Raw genomic sequence first — 17,397 nt, forward strand, 5'->3', positions numbered from 1 at the left:
AAAGAGAGACTCCTGTTAGGACTCTCTCTTCCTCCTCAAATTTTCTGCAATTTGGCACTATAAAATCAAAAGAATTAAATCAAATTAAAAAATATAAATAAAAAATGCTGATGTGGAAAAATTGTGGAAAAGTCAATCAAAAGCCAAAGATTTCGATTTTATATATATATATATATATATAATACTAACCCGTGCAATGCACGGTATAATTTAATAAAAAAAATATATTTTGCTTGAAGAGATAGTGGCTTAAAAATGAATGATAATAAGTAATTCAATTTATATATTAAAGTTCATAAAAAAATATATACAAACTTCACCTCACAATACTAGTTGAGAATACACTTTGATCATCAAATATAATTATATAAGAATTACATTTAGAGAGAGATTATGATGACTACACTAAGGACAACATTTTTATAAAGGAATTAATATGCTTGGAAGAACATAATATTTACTTCAATGATGCATTCATTCTTTTGAAAATATGTAAGAGGCTCACCAAAATAGAAAGTGGCACACAAAAATAAACAACAATTTCATATCAAAAGATGCAATATAAGCACACAACAATAACTGCAAGAAATTGATCATGCAAGAATACATATATTACACTGAACTTCCACTTAAAGTTGAACTTACGACAAATCCTAGTATCAAGATTTTTAGATTCTTGTAAAGTAAGACCAATATCAATTAACCAAAAAAATATTGTAGGGAATCAAATCATAAATTTAAGGGACATAAGTTATCCTACAATTGTATTATGACTATTTGATAATTTGGTAAGAGCTAAAACAATAATATAGAAAAATTAAATAACCAAAATTTTCATCAATCAAATATTGTCAAAAGCATAAAGGGATAACAATCCAAATCTAGGTCCACCACTTCATAAGATGGGAACTAATACACACCAGCTTTTCCAACTTCAACACAAAACTATCAAAAGCATAGATTATTTTGTATGAGCAATACACACATAAGTAGTAGTTATTATTCTATAATGTAAATGCAACAAACTAACTAAATAAATTATGAGATATGTAAAAGCAGACCAAAATTTTTTGTTTAGTAGGTTGCTTTATCTCTTGAGATAAAGAATATACTTATATATATAACAATTAGAGTTAACTTGCACAATTGCTGATTTTTTTTTTTTTTAGGGAGAACAATGGTTGAACTTATGCCCCAGATATTACTCAAACTTCATAAATTCGTATAAAATATAAAAATAATAGTTCTTCATATATTAATTCTTTCTTATTGTAAGGACAAGATTTGAGTTCCTAGCCCAAAGGATAAATGAACTTAGGCCCAAAAAACCCAATACAATGAATTTGTAGAAAATGGGTTGGAAAACTAGGCTTTAATGAATCAGACAACAGGCAAAGTGGATTCAGATGACAAGAAAATGAAGATTGACTAGTTTAATCTGACGAAAACTGTCCTCGGCACAGTCCGAGGAGATTAGTTCTTATATATTGATTCTCAAATTAGATTACAGGTTCAATTCTTGATTGCTACAGTGTTTCTTTTTCTATCTCTTGATCCCCCTTTCCTCAGGGGTCTTTTACATTATCCCCTTTTGAATGATCTTGGCCCTCCACTTGTCGATCGTCCATGCCACTACTTGAGTGCTTGTCCCATCGGATACCCTTACAGGCCCTCTATGAGTTGGGGCAACCAAGACAGCACTGTTCAGGGGTCTTCCGCACATAAATGCGGCCAAAGAATTAGTTGCAAAGCATTCAATGCTGTGGTAGCAACTTTTTCTTAGATATTTCTTGGTTCCCATTTGTCCTGTACGTTCACAATGCATATCTTTATCAATAGAACTTCTTGGAACGTCATTCTGGACGACAGAACGCACTTTCTGACCCCTTCTTCGTTTAGCTGAAGAGATACTCCTCTCCGGCCTACCTATCCCAGTCTTTACAATCATAGCTTGCTCGTGAAGTTCAAAGTCTTACTTCTTCCTCACTATTGATCTATTTTCAGACCATTGTGCCTCTTCAGACAATGCCCAAGGCCCAATATATATTTGGGCCTACGTCCCCACAATAGCCCCTCAAAACTCTAGTTTTCCCTTCCTATTCGAGGAGAAAAGTGGGGTTTTGATGTTTTGAAAAATAAATCCCACATGTTCCTTTGATTTCCACACATGAGAATGTCGTTTCACGTGTCCCATAAGTGATCCTGACGCTTTAGAGCCCACGAAGTCTCATTAAATGCTCTCGACGGCGCTCTGTTCCCCGTATCCTATGGTGAGATGTAGATCTTATTGCTAGCATTTCTCCTTGAAATTTGTGCGGGATAACTCCCACTCAATTCCACCTTCTATATAAAGCACCTGGGGGAATCATTCTTCCACATTTTACAAATCTTCGAGCTCTCAAGAAATTCTAAACTCTCAAACCTTCAAGGCTTCCCAAGTTTCTAAAGTCTCCATGTCTTTTTCTTCAAAAAATTTAAACCTTTAAGAAGTACTAGAAGCAATACACATGCTCATTCTCGTAAGTTTCTTCTTTTTTAGGTTTTTTTCTCCTCAGCCGGTCTCCTCGACCTTCCGTTCTCTATTTCCTTTCCCTAAAAACTTCGTCTATTTCCCTTTAGTTTAACTAGATGGGTAGATTTAAGCACCTCGTAGACTCTCCCGCTGATATGGAGGGCTTCAGGGCTAAGTACCACATTCCGTAGGGAGTAGCCCTACGGTATTGTGCTCCAGACTGGATAGTCACAGATAGGAGAGAAGGCGAGGTCGTCATTCCTATGATTGCTTTCATAGAAGAAGGAATGATGCTTCCTATGGGTAGGGTAACCCGAGATTACCTACTTAACCATAGGTTGTGTCCTCATCAGTGCGAGCCCAACCTATTTAGAGTCTTGGGTAACATCGATGCTCTCAATAAGTAGATGGGTTTGGGACTCACCTGGCACGATGTCGTCCATATGTACGAGTGTCATTCTCTTACCGGCTCAAGGTATTACCTCAAGTCTAGGCCATCCATTGTTAGGCTTACATCGTGTCTTCCCAAGTCCAACAAAGGCCTAAAGGACGACTACCTAATTGCCTCTAGGGAATGGGATGATGGTCTTCACTGGCCAACTTGAAAGGGAGAGCCAGGTGGGGTACCCTAGGGTTAGGTCCCATGAAACGGGATTTAGCTCTTTCAGTTTTGCTATTCTTCCTTCTTGCATTTTATTTTCCTTTAATGATAAATTTTATTGGTTTGACCATGCTTTTGCTCCTCGGCCATTTTTGCAGATAAATAGCACGTAGCACCTCGTCTCAGTTTGGTCAACTTCGCGAGCCTCAACAAAATCCTAAGGTCCAAGGTGTTTATAAGTAAGGATAGGTAGTTGAGAGCGGTCCACCTTATCCTCGATTTTGAGCTGCTATCAGACGCTTTTTAGGACATTGGCAACGCCATCAGGGCAGGTGACCCTCAGCTACATAGGATAGACGTCTCGATTCTCGACTTTCTGGCCCAAGTAGATCTTCCACCAGTCGAATTTCCCCTCCACCGTGCTCTTCCTGAAGCAGCAGCCCTGAAGGAAGAGACTGCTTCCTCATGTCTATCTCTTAAGGAGGAGATAGACCAATTCCGACTTGAGGAAGAAGAAGAGGTGCGAGCAGATCTCGTTGTGATCCCCAATTCTGAGGATGAGTTTGACAGATCCTCAGTAGCTCGCACCCCCTAGTTGATAATCGCCGAGATTGATAGCAGTTCCGAGGAGGAAGACCCAATGTCTTCAAATCTGAGGAAAGGCTTAAGAGACCTCATGGCTAGGTGGAATAAGGGGTCATCATCCAAGGAGGCCTCTAAGTCACAGCTTCCCCTTACTTTCCCCCATCCCCCTCCTCCTCCAACAACCACAGTTGGCCTGCTCCCCAACCCCAACATGAAAAGAAAAAAGGAAGGAGCAAGTATTGAAGGAGAGTGAGGTGGCCCATCAGAAGGAGGCCAAGTAGCAGAAAACGGCCAAGGACAAATGGGCCTCCTCCGTGGATAGTAAGGAGGAACCAAGTGCGCCAACAGCAATGCACGTGTGCACCTCAGCTAGAGCTAGATGGCACTCCCATCCCATGGAACTCCTCCGTCAAGGAGTTCTAGAGATGACACTCCGCCTACATTGTTGAAGCCCTAAAGCAGCCCCTCCTCCTACTCAAAGACATGGAGGCTTTAAGGCGTATGAGGCAACCAGACCTCTTTATGTCCCTGAAAAGGGATCTTGTCATGGTAAGTTAACCATCATTTTTTTTTTTTTTTAACATAGGATTCCTTTGTCTTTTTTATGTAGGTTGCCCAGAAATTTTTTGTAGCTGAGGAATGGGTCAAGGATGCCCGAAATTAGGCCAGGACTGAGGCCAACCTCCGCGCCGAGGTTACCAAGTCCTTGGGAGCCATGAAGCAAGAAAACCAGGAACTGGCCGCTTAACTTACTGCTGAGGAAAGGGCAAGGAGGAGCACTAAGGCTGGGCTGAAGAATGCCTAGGACCAAGTTAAAGATTAGCGCAAAAAGCTCTACCTCACTAAAATAGAGCTAGTCATATAGAAGCAGCTGGTCCTAGACCTTAAAGCCAAGCTAGAGAAGGCCAAAGCATCCGCTCGGATGGCCGAGGAAGCCGCGGAGGCCTCAAGGCTATTATCCTACGAGTAGGGGGTGTAGGAAACTAAGGTCCGACTAGCAGATAAACTGGCTGAGGTCTGTAGGGACTATTGTAAGGAAGTGTGGTTAGAAGCCCTCAACCTTGCAAAGGTTCCTGCTACTTCAGAGTGAAGGGAGGCTAGGAACATTTACTACCCTCTTGACATTCGTGAGGTTCCAACCGACCTCCCTTCTTCCCCTGCTCTTGCACCACTCTCAATAAAGCAGCCCCTTACCACCGAGGCCTTTCTTCCCCCTCCCGAGGTCCCAAAGGAGCCTAGCCAAGTTGGTGACCAAGGGTAGGGGGCAAAGAAGGCCAAGGACAAAGGGAAGGTGAAGGAAGTCTAGGCTCCACTCGAGGCCAAGGATGCTGCTAAGGCAAAAGACACCGTCAAGGCCGAAGATGTTGCCAAGGCCAAGGATGTTGCTGCCAAAGCAAAAGAAGCTGAGGACAAGTCCAAGGATGTTGCCATGGTCAAAGATGCTCTTGTTTTCAAGCCCGGCAACAAAGAAGACCCTTCTCCCAGTTCCAAGGCTTAGCTCTAGGATTTCATTTCTTATTTCATTTCTTTTTTGTAGTCTTTGTTTTGTATTGTCTTTTTTGTAATGGCAATTTGTTGTTGTCTATAATGTACTTTCCCTCTCTTTTTTTTCTTTTTTCTTTTTTTAATGAAAAGACTTCAGTTTTTACTTCATGAATCTTTCTTTTTTTTCTTTTTTCTTTTTTTAATGAAAAGACTTCAGTTTTTACTTCATGAATCTTTCTTTTTCCCGTAAAATTTATTCTATGATTGGTGTAGTTGTTGTGTTGCCTTTTGATGAGACTTAGGGTTGGTGATGTTGCTAATAGTAGTTGATTGTTGCTAATTCAGATAAATTAAACACATATAACTAGTAAAGAAAATGATCATAAATTTGTACTGAGAACCAGGCCCCCAACAGGGAAGACTAAATTCATGGAGATGGACAAAACCGTTAGTGGGAAAAAGATCTAAGGGAATAGACATAGTCCTGGTTCTGCCTAATACTTATGTAAATAATCAAGGATATTAATCTACCCAAAGCAGAAGGTCTGAGAAACCAGGCATAGCTAAGGTTCTGTTTAACACTTAGTGAAATTTACTGAAGTATTAATTTACCTAAAGTATGCGGTCCGAGAGACCAAGCATGACCAATGTTCTGTTTAATACTTAGAAAAATAAACTAAAATACTAATTTACCCAAAGTATATGGTTTAAGAGACCAGGCATGACCAATATTCTATTTAAAACTTAGACAAATAAATTAAAGTATTAATTTACCCAAACTATATGGTCCGAGAAACCAAGCATGACTAAGATTTTGTTTAATACTTAGAAAAATGAACTGAAGTATTAATTTACTCAAAGTATGTGGTCCGAGAGACCAGGCATGACCAAGGTTCTATTTAATACTTAGAAAAATGAACAGAAGTATTAATTTACCCAAAGTATGTGGTCCGAGAGATCAGGCATGGTCAAGGTTCTATTTAATACTTAGAAAAATGAACTGAAGTATTAATTTACCTAAAGTATGTGGTCTGAGAGACCAAGCATAACTAATATTTTGTTTAATACTTAGAAAAATGAACTAAAATATTAATTTACCCAAAGTATATGGTTTGAGAGACCAGACATGACTAAGGTTCTGTTTAACACTTAGAAAAATGAACTGAAGTATTAATTTATTCAAAGTATGTGGTCTGAGAGACCAAACATGACTAAGATTTTATTTAATACTTAAAAAAATTAACTAAAGTATTAATTGACCCAAAGTATGTGATTTGAGAGACTAGGCATGACTAAGGTTCTGTTTAATACTTTAAAAAATGAACTAGAATATCAATTTACCCTAGGTTTATGGTCTGAGGAGTCAAGCATGACCAATGTTCTGTTTGATATTCGAACAAGTAGTGGAACGTGTGACGCATAATGTAATAAACCAAAATATGGTAAAGGAAGCTTTCATTAATAGTAATACCTTCTCAGGTTACTTACATTTCACGGGTGTGGTACAATATTTTCATCTAGATCCTCAAGATAATATGCACCTATTCCAGCCACTGAAGTGATGCGATATGGCCCTTCCTAGTTAGGCTCTAACTTTCCCCAGGCTAGATTCTTTGTAGTGCCTAAAACCTTTCGTAACACCAAGTCCCCAAGTGCTAAAGACCTTAGCTTCAGATTGGCATCATACTCTTGCTTTAACTTATGTTGATAGTATGCCAGCTGAACCATAGCATTTTCTCTTCGCTCTTCAATTAAATCTAAACTTTTCTCCAATAGCACGTCATTGCTGCTCGGAGTAAAAGAGCTTGTTCTTAGCGTTGGAAATCCCGTCTCCAGAGGAATCACAGCCTCGACTCCATAAGTTATTGAAAAGGGCGTTTCCCCAGTAGACCTACGAGGTGTAGTTCGATATGTCCAAAGGATGTGTAGCAACTCCTCCACCCACTTTCCCTTTACGTCATCCAGCCTCTTTTTGAGCCCACCCACTATGACCTTATTGATAGCCTCGGCCTGTCCATTTCGCTGTGGATATGCCGAGGTAGAATATCTATTTATAATTCCCAAGTCATAACAATACCTCCTGAAAGCTTTGCTATCAAACTGAAGTCCCTTGTCCGAGATGAGTGTATAAGGGATCCCAAACCGAGTGACAATGTTTTTCCAAACAAATCTCTTGGCATCTACGTTTCTGATATTTGCCAATGGTTCAGCTTTAACCAACTTGGTGAAGTTATTCGTGCCGACTAGTAAATATCTCTTATTCCTTGCTGCCTTAAGAAAATGTCCAACAATATCCAAGCCCCATTGAGTAAAGGGCCAAGGGCTGGACAGAGGATTAAGGACCCCTCTTGGTTGATGGATATTTAGGGCAAATCTTTGGCACCAGTCACATTTCTTCACATATTCTTGTGCTTCCTTCTGCATATTCAGCCACCAGTATCCCTGAGTGAGGGCTCTGTAGGACAAAGATTTGCCTCCTATGTGGCTTCCACAAATCCCTTCATGTAACTCCTCTAAGAGCAACTCTGATGCTTCAGGGTGTATACATAGCAAGTATGGCCCAAAAGAAGAGCGCTTGTACAATTTTTGGTCCTCGGACAATCAAAACCGAGGAGCCTTTCTCTGTGTCTTGCCAGCTTCTAATTTCTCCTCAGGCAAAATATCTTCCTTAAAGAATAGCACTATAGGGTCCATCCAGCTAGGCCTCACCCTAATTTGATAGATGTGGACCATCTCACTCTTCACCTCAGTAGGCTTACACAAATCTTCAATAAGAATGACCTGAGGTAAACCCTGTACCGAGGAGTTTGCAAGAGTGGCCAAAGAGTCAGCATGCATGTTTCCACTCCTAGGGATATGCAGCAAGCTAAAAGACTCAAATCTTGACTGCAGGTGCCTAACCTGATTCAAATATTCTTGCATCCTCACATCCCTGGCCTCTAACTCCCCTCCCATTTGGCCTACGACCAATCTAGAATTCGAGAATATCTCCACTGCCTTTCCGCCCATTTTTTTGAACTATTGTCATCCCCACCAATAAAGCTTCATATTCAGCCTCGTTATTGGTGGCCGAGAAGCCCAATCTTAAGGATTTCTCAATAGCAATCTTCTCAGGAGATAATAGAACTAGCCCTACTCCGGATCTCCTTTGATTTGTTGCACCCTCAACGTATACCCTCAAAGATAAAGGCTCTTGCAGTGAGACCATGCCAACTAATTTTCCACCCATGTTCTGTCTCTCACCTTTTTTCTTCAAATGGGGTTTCAGCAAACTCAGCTACCAGATCAGCGAGGACTTGACCCTTAACAGAGGTGTGAGGTATATACTTAATACCAAAAGCCCCTAGGATCGTACCCTACTTAGCAATCCTCCCTGTGTAATCAACACTCCGAATGAGAGATCTAAGCAGAAGTTGGGTGAAGACAACCACTGTGTGTGATTGGAAGTAGTGGAGGAGTTTACGCGTAGCATGCACCACTACCAAAATGGCATTCTCCAGTGGTAGGTAACGAACCTCGACCTCATATAATGACTTGCTCACATAATAGACTAGCTTCTGTACGCCGCTATCAACCTGTACAAGCACTAGGCTCATTGCATGGGAAGCCATAGCAATGTAAGCAAATAAAACCTCATCTACCTCGAGCTTAGACATGATGGGTGGCCGGGAAAGGTATTCCTTTAACTGCTGGAAGGCCAGGACGCACTCCTCGGTCCATTCAAATCCCTTCTACTTAATTAACAACTAAAAGAAAGGCCTACACATATCTGCTAACTGAGAGATGAATCGGTTTAGGGTAATCATTCCTATCAATTTCTAGACCTCTTTGGGATTCTGACGTAGCTATAAGTTGTTGATTGCCCTAATTTGGTCAGGACTGACTTCAATTCTGCGGTGGATAACCATGTATCTCAAGAAGTTCCCTGATCCGACACCAAAAAAGCACTTAGAAGCATTAAGTCGCAGCTTATGCCTCCTCAGGATCTCAAAGATATTTCCAAGATCGTTAATATGCTCGAATTCCAGTTTACTCTTAACAACCATGTTATTTATATAAATCTCAATGTTCTTTCCTAACTGTGGCTCAAACATCCTGGTCATCATCCTCTGATAAGTAGACCCAATGTTTTTTAGACCAAAGGGCATTAGTTTGTAGTAGCAATTACCAACAGGGTGACAAAAACTGTCTTCTCTTGATCATCTAAAACTAAAGGTATCTGGTGGTATCCTTGAAAGGCATCTAGGAAGCTCATCCAAGGATGGTCCGCAATGGCATCCACTAACTAGTCTATTCGAGGTATGGGAAAAGGGTCTTTGGGGCAAGCTTTATTCAGATCTGTGAAGTCCACACATACCCGCCACTTCCCGTTCTTCTTTTTCACTATCACCGTATTGGCCAACTACTCAGGGTAGAAAACTTCATTAATAGCTCCAGTTTGTTTAAGCTTATTCACCTCCTCCTTGACAGCATCAGAATGCTCTTTAGATGAACGCCGAGGTGGTTGCTTCCCAAGGAGGACAGTTGGGTTGACATTCAAGTGATGGCAAATAAAGTTTGGATCCACTCTAGGAGCTTCATAAGCACACCATGCAAATACGTCAATGTTCCTCTTGAGAAACTCTATCAGCTTTTCCTTCTCTTGAGGAAGTAGCTGAGCTCCAACCTGAAAAAACTTCTCCGGATCATCACCTACAACGATTTTCTCTAAGTCCTCACATTTCACCCCCTCAACAGTCTCCTCTATGGGTAACACCGGAATCATTGATTGCTATAAGCTCTTTTCAGCAGAGGCCGAGGGCTCCGCTCGCGGCTGATGCGTTATCGCAGCGATCAAGCACTGCCTTACCACGGATTGGCTCCCAACCAGCTCCTAAAGGGGGCCGATTCTCCCTGGGGCCGCGAAGATGACATTGATGATGCCTAAGAAGGCCTTGAAGAAGCATTCCTCTAAGCCTCTGACTCTTCTTGGTCTCCTTGTCCATTGGGCCGAAACAAGACCCTGTTGCATGTAATGAAACGAGACCCAAAGGCCTGAGTGAGTTCCTTAAAGAAATCAATAGAACTTGCTCCTAAGCTATCAAACCATCGCATTGTCATAGACTAAAAACTGGATGGGAATACTTTGCACATCAGAGCTTCGTTCTTAGAATGTACTGTCATTCTCTAGTTGAAATGGCTTACGTATTCCACAAGATTTGTTCAACCATTGTACGTGGTGAACGTGGGTTGGGTGAACCGCCGAGGAAGTCTCCCTCCCTCAATTTTATGCGTGAAGGGTAATCTGAAAATTTGGTTGAGCGCTCTGCTCATCGCATCATTTCCCAAGCCTTTGGAAGATAAATTCCTGTTTTTGTGCTTATGGTAGTAGTCCTCTTCATATGAGAAAGACTTATTGGAAGGAGTTCTTAATATGCGCCTATAACTACCATCCTCTTCATCGTTAGAAGAGAAGTCAGAATTAGAGGGAGTTCGCCTTCGCCGTTCACGACGTAGCTTTCTCTTCAAATGATCAATCTCTAGTTGCAGAGCTCTAGTATCCTCCTCATAAGAAAGGTGGTTCTTATTTCGAGACTAACTTTTGCTAGTGTGGGTAGTATGCACACTCTCTTCTTCGTTCAGGGTTGACAAAATGGTCTTCACGTTGGGACCCCATAGATTCTACTTAGTTTGAACCTGAACCTACCATGGTTGGACGTTAGACTCACTACAACACCAGAATTTCTCATAGACAGCGCCAATTATAAGGACCAGATTTGAGTTCCTAACCCAAAGGATAAATGAAATCAGACCTAAAAAGGCCAATACAATGAATTTGTAGAGTAGGTTGGAAAATTGGGCTTTAATGAATCAGACAATAGGCAAAGTGGATTCAGATGACAAGAAAATGAAGATTGACAAGTTTAATATAAAGAAAACTACCCTCAGCACAGTCCAAGGAGATCAGTTCTTATATATTGATTCTCAAATTGGATTACAGGTTCAGTTCTTGATTGCTACAGTGTTTATTTTTCTATCTCTCGATCCCTCTTTCCTCAAGGGTCTCTTACATTATATATTCCCTTTTGAATGATCTTGGCCCTCCACTTGTTGATCGTCCAAGTCACTGCTAGAGTGCTTGTCCTATCGGACACCCTTACAGGCCCTCTGTGAGTTGAGGCGACTAAGACAGCACTGTTCATGAGTCTTTTCCACATAAATGCGGTCAGAGGGTTAGTAGTAGAGCATTCAATGCAGTGGTAACAACTTTTTCTTAGATATTTCTTGGCTCTCATTTGTCCTATACGTTCGCAGTGCATATCGTTATCAATATAACTTCTTGGAATGTCATTCTGGACGACAAAACGCACTTTCTGACCCTTTCTTCGTTTAGCTGGGGAGATACTCCTTCTCAGCCTACCTCTCCTAGTCTTTACAGTCATAGCTTGCTCGTAAAGTTCAAAGTCTTACTTCTTTCTCACTATTGATCTATTCTCAGACCACTATGCCTCATCGGACAAGGCTCAAGGCTCAATATATATTTAGACCTGCGTCCCCACACTTATAATACCTTTATAACCCCTGCACTATTAGTGCTCTTCATAAGGATGAGCCCTCAAAAAAAAAAAAAAAAAAAAGAAAGCTTACCTCGAAGAACACTATCAAAATCATTACATTGGAAAGCAAAGGTCGACAATGGTGGAAGCTACAGCCAGTCAGGGTTTCTTGGTCGTTGAGATAGAGACTAGAGTAGAGGAAATCACGCACTAAAAACCAAAGATTTATACATGTGGGTATTCTAAGTTTTGAGGTTTTTTTTTTTTTTAAGAATCAAGACCGTGATATTATTGAATCAAAACTTTGTCACATATTACAAAAAGATATATGTCCTCAGGATTAATACCATTGCGTCTAACACTAGAAAAAGAGATAAAATTAATATCTTTAATTTACTTCAACCTAAGTCTTTAATCACATGAACACAGCCCGCAAGGCAGCAACCTTCAGAGTTAAGGAAATTGATAACAACTGCAGAATCTCCTTCAACCTCAATCACATTGGTATCAATCTTCAAAGCAAAGACAATGGCTCCCTTTAGGGTTTTGAGTTTAGGGTTATAAAAGAGAGTCGAGAGTTTCACCGTTTTAGTATGAATTATTTTTTTTATTTAAATAATAAATTTATAAGATATAAATTCTAAAATAAAAGAAAAAGAAAAATAATGATGACGTGGAAAATTGTGGGATCTCCAAAGGTTTAGGTTGTATATATATATATATATATATATATATGAAAATACAAAACACAAATCTATTTTAAACCCAAAAGTAAGAAAATTAGGACTGAAAACCAAAACTGGAAAAAAAAAATAAAAAAAATAACAAATTTTTTGAAGAACCGAATTCCCCCGCCCCCCTCCCCCTCCTAAAATGAAAAGATTCCTCCCTAATATTCAAATTTCAAAGCACATAATATGTATTTGAAATTGTAATTAAATTAATGAAAGAGATAAAATGAACAGAAGCTTTTAGGACCCAAAACGTATGAAAGTCATCTTCCAAAAGCATAAACGAAGAGATTTAAATTGTTACAAATTTTGCCTGCCAAAATACAAGCATGCAAAGAAATGGAGTTGGTCATTAAGATCATCAATCCTCTTGTCCTTGTGGAAATATTAAATTACTTTTAACATGTGAAATGCGTTCAACTAACTTGGAGATGTACAAATTAGTAAACCGACTATGGCAGAATTAAGCTTTCAAAATTGAAATAGAGCACTTCTCCAATAAATAAATTTTAAAAAGTGATGTTATGATAAATATGATTATGGAATTCATTACTTTTGATTTAATTATTCCAAATTACAATAAATCACTTTTGTGAAACCAACCTAAAATTAAATATTCTTATAAACTAAACTAATATACCAAATGACATAATAATTATATATCATGTTTAATGCGTGGGTCTACGACTAGTTTATACTAAAATTCTAAAAACACAAAATATGATTGAAATAATGTTTCATTAAACATTTAGCAACTGTAGCCAAAATATTGGCAGCTGAGGAAACGTTGCAAAGTGATTATGTGAAACTAGTTCATTTTCCTATTGAGAATTTCTGGCCTGAATGTGGAATTGAAAATTTCAGCAAAGAGTGGAAGGTGTAATGGTACAAATATAATGACTGGAATGCTAGAAAACACGATAGCCACAGTCACTATGTGCAACTCTCCTTGTACCACAATAGAAAGGGCAGCACAAAAGGAAATCATCATCGTCACAACAGAGAAGAAAAGGGTGGAAAGACCTATAAGCAGCTTAGTGGGCAAGACATTGAGAAAATCTTCTTCAGCATAGCGTGATGTGAGAATTCCTAGAAACATCAACACTGAAGTTGACGAAGCACAAAGAGACATTGCATCAGATATTATGAAAACGGTAAATATCATGTGATTTAAGTAGAATGGGGTGCCCGTATTCTGATCACTACCACCAGGAACTGTGAAAGCTGCAGAGAACATAATGGTAATTATGAGAGTTCCCACAATTGTAAAAGAACTTGCTGTCTCCTTTGCCCATTTCTCCCCCTCCTTCCTTAAGTCCTCATGGTTTTGACTGAACAATTCACGAGGCTTTTTGCCATCTATGTTTAAAGCTTCCTTACACTTACGAGGCACAATGCTCTCCACTGCCTGCAATGGTTTTTTTAATAGCTAATAAGAATGCTACTAAAACTACATTGTGAAGACTAGGTTCAACCTACGTTCTTCTTCAAGAATAATTTAATGTACAGGGAAACAATAAATCGACAGGCAAAAATATTTTTTTAAGTTGTGGCCAATGTTATCCAAAAAAAAAAAACTGTGGCCAAATGTACACTTCAAATTTGGTTTATAATCTAGCCTTTCTCATCATGTTAGTTTTGGTAATATGAATGTGGTATAAATGCTGTGTACAAAAATAAAAATGAAAAATATAACTTTTGGGACAAAACTACATGCATTAGGACAAAGGGAAAACTGTATGCATTACATTCTCCATTTTGTAATTTCACGTTTGAGGGTTGTGTCAATTCATGGATTTTTTACAAGATTATTGATTTCTTTTTTTCTTTTTTCATTCTTCTACTTCTTTTTTGCTTACATCTGGGGGAAGAGGGATTTGAATCTAGGTTCTCCCACTGGGCAAGACCAGACTATGCCACTGAATCACATGCTCCTGGCAGGACAATAAATTGGTGCTTCCTTCATCCCCAAATAATTGGAACTTTTTGAAATGACAAGATAATTGATGAAAAGTACAATTATAGTGATCTTCCTCAGATATCATTTACTTTGTATTAACAGTAGCACAATTCTTTATTTTTTATTTCTTATTTTTTGAAAAGAAAAAGTAGAGGCTAAAAAGGAGGAGGCTATTCACTAAAAAGTTTCATATATTTTGGAAAACCTTAAAGGGAGAGGCTATTAACTATTGTGGGACGGAGGGGGCATTATTTAGGAGATCTTGAGAATGGCTTTGATGCTTGAGTCGATGGGGAACAATGAGTGTAAGGCAAGATGATGGGTCTTAACTATTGTATCCCCAAGTTGCAAGTGTTCTTGTAAATTACAAAAATCATTTTGCCTGTATGGGTTGTGCAGAAAAACTGTTTAGTCATCTCACCTTTGGAGTTAGGCTAATTAATTTAGCAAACTGCAACTTAAGCTCTTTTTTAGCTAATATAATTGACTTGTAAGAGGGGAAAAAAAAATAAAACAATAATCTTGAAAGAAAAAACACCCAAGTGAGTATTCAAATTGATAACTTGTCCCTAAAAAGAAAGCTCCCCAATTGATTGACGCTTTTAAGCTGCCAATTTCCATCCACACATTTTAGAAGTCATTGAGTTTCTAAGCAACTAAAATGTTTTGGAAGTAATCTGTGCACTGATGTTGTATAGAAGTGTTTATTTATATGATATTCAGACCATGATTCTGGAAACAGCATGAGAACTAGTAATATATCACTAATTAACCAAAATAGTTTAGATAAAGTGAGCAAGAGGAATGAAGACCTTAAACCATTGAAGTTCCCTTTGCATCTGAAGAGCTGCACCAGGTCTGAGATCAAGCTCAGAGGAAGGCGCTAACATTCCTGCCAAATGCAACATGTTATTATCAAACGCATCTATGTGAGATGTAACTAACTGCCTGCTTCCTTTAAGTTGAAATATGTAGTTGAAAATTTTTTCTCGGCGACATAGAATTGCATGAGAAAATATGCCTCTTAAATCCTCATCAACAACCCATAGAAGATCAGGACAAACTCGAGTCATCTCAATTATAAACTCAACAATTCCATGCTTGGCAGCTTCCAACATAGCTTCGTAAGCAGAAGCCTTCTGGAGTTGTGATTCATCAAAACCAGATATTTTTCTACAAAAGCAAAGAAGTATTTCAAGGGCTTGGGCATGGGTCTGCTTTTGACTATATATTTTCTTGATTCCTGGGACAAAATTAACACACAAATAAGATAAGATGGTATCAGCAGAAGGAAAAGAACATTACCTTAAACATGACTGAAAATATTAAAAAATATCGAGTAAACCACTCAGTGTGAGAGAGCAGCGCGTATACACACACTAAGAGCATTCGCATAAATTCGTGCAAAAATTCATGTCTATTTTAGCATAAGAACCTACTTTTTTTTTTTTAGAAAAACTCCTAAACACCCACATTAGATTCTTTAATTTTCTCTACATTTCATTTAAATATTATTTCTTTATCAATTTTTATTGCTCTCTCTCTCTCTCTCTCTCTCTCTCTCTCTCTCTCTCTCTCTCTGAGTAAAGAGAATATTTTTTTTAAAAATTGCATATGAATAGTAACCATGTATTTGCACAATTACTGTAGCTAGAATCATATTTTGCACAAATTTGCATGAGCTGATGTGGGTGTTTTTTGGGGTTGGTTATAAGATATATCCACTGGGGAGTGGAGCAATTTGAATCTATCAGTTCATTACAAGGTTAGACAAACATTTTTCACAAAATTTTGGATACAGTCCGTGGCAAAATACAAAAAATTGATTCTTTATGGGATATGGCCAAGGGCAGAGTTAGGACTGTAGGATTGTTGGGGCCAAATAAGTGCTAGCAATGACAAGTTTATTAAGAGAAAGTGAAAATATGTTTATTTTTATTTACCCTTTCGTGTTTTTCTAGATAATGTCAAAATTATAAGTAACTAATTTTATTGGGTTCAAGAAAACTCAACCTGAAGTCTCCAGACACTTGGTGTGCATCCAGACACTTGGTGTACCATGGGGTCTTTGTTTGCATCTTATCAATTGAAAATCCATTGAAGATACAAAAATGAGCAAACCTGACCACCAGGCCCTCCCCATCCTGTCCTCTACCAGGAACCTTGCCTACAGCACTCTTGCCCCTACAAAAAGCATTGCCTCCACCACTAACCCTGTCCCCCCAAGCAACTGACCCATGCCTTGCCACAAATGTTGCCCCCACAACGCAACACACAATTACATCCTCAGGCAGTCTCTGGAGATGTTTGGTATCACCCAAAGGGCCCCAACTCCCTCCGCCCGCAGCCAAGAATTTTACTTTGGGGGGCTGAGGCAAAACTATTGTATTAGCTTTTATTAGTTCTCTTTAAAGCCCATGCCCACTACTTAGACCACTTTTTTTTTTTTTTTTTTAATACCTAAAATTAACTTTTTTTGATAAATAATACCTAAAAGTAACTATTAGCCACATGCACTAGTTTTCAAAAAAAGAAAAAGAAAAGTGTTTCAATTAACTTGAAGTACATATAATAGTGCAAAAATTTTGTTAGAAATTTTTAATCAATGTAATTCTTATTAGTACCCAAAATACTAATAAAACTAAATGACCAATTGATCATTTTAAGGTCTTTTTTTTTCCCTTGAGCTTCTCCTATGCCTTAAACAATTATAGGCCCATAACATTCATAGAAATAAAATACAAGTATATAATAAAGCTAGACTAAATGTCAAGAGCAAATAATATTAATAGAAATCAAATATAACAAAATAACGGTTAGCAAGCATAAAATAAATTGAATCTAAATTCAACCGAATTAGATTATTATAGTGAAAACAATAAATTCAAGATTACTTTTGTACCTCTCAAATATATAGAAATTTTACTTAATTAGAACACCATAAACCATAATCATAAGATCAGTAATTAAAGATTGAACTATAATAG

General features: G+C 38.5%; 1 protein-coding gene across 2 annotated transcripts in view; it reads right to left on the minus strand.

Moving 5' to 3' along the window:
- Window positions 1–13,171: 13,171 nt before the first annotated feature.
- Window positions 13,172–17,397, minus strand: part of LOC115990975 — a 34,277-nt gene continuing 30,051 nt past the window's right edge. For both annotated transcript variants that reach the window (XM_031114738.1, XM_031114743.1), the window contains exons 6-7: window positions 15,223–15,653; window positions 13,172–13,858 (exon numbers count right to left, since the gene is read on the minus strand). In XM_031114738.1, the coding sequence (XP_030970598.1) occupies window positions 13,259–13,858; window positions 15,223–15,653 (1,031 nt within the window). In that variant the 3' untranslated portion in view covers window positions 13,172–13,258. The remainder of the gene's footprint in view (window positions 13,859–15,222; window positions 15,654–17,397) is intronic.

Source organism: Quercus lobata, chromosome 1 (assembly GCF_001633185.2).
Source record: "Quercus lobata isolate SW786 chromosome 1, ValleyOak3.0 Primary Assembly, whole genome shotgun sequence".
In the NCBI taxonomy this organism is placed as follows: Eukaryota; Viridiplantae; Streptophyta; class Magnoliopsida; order Fagales; family Fagaceae; genus Quercus; species Quercus lobata.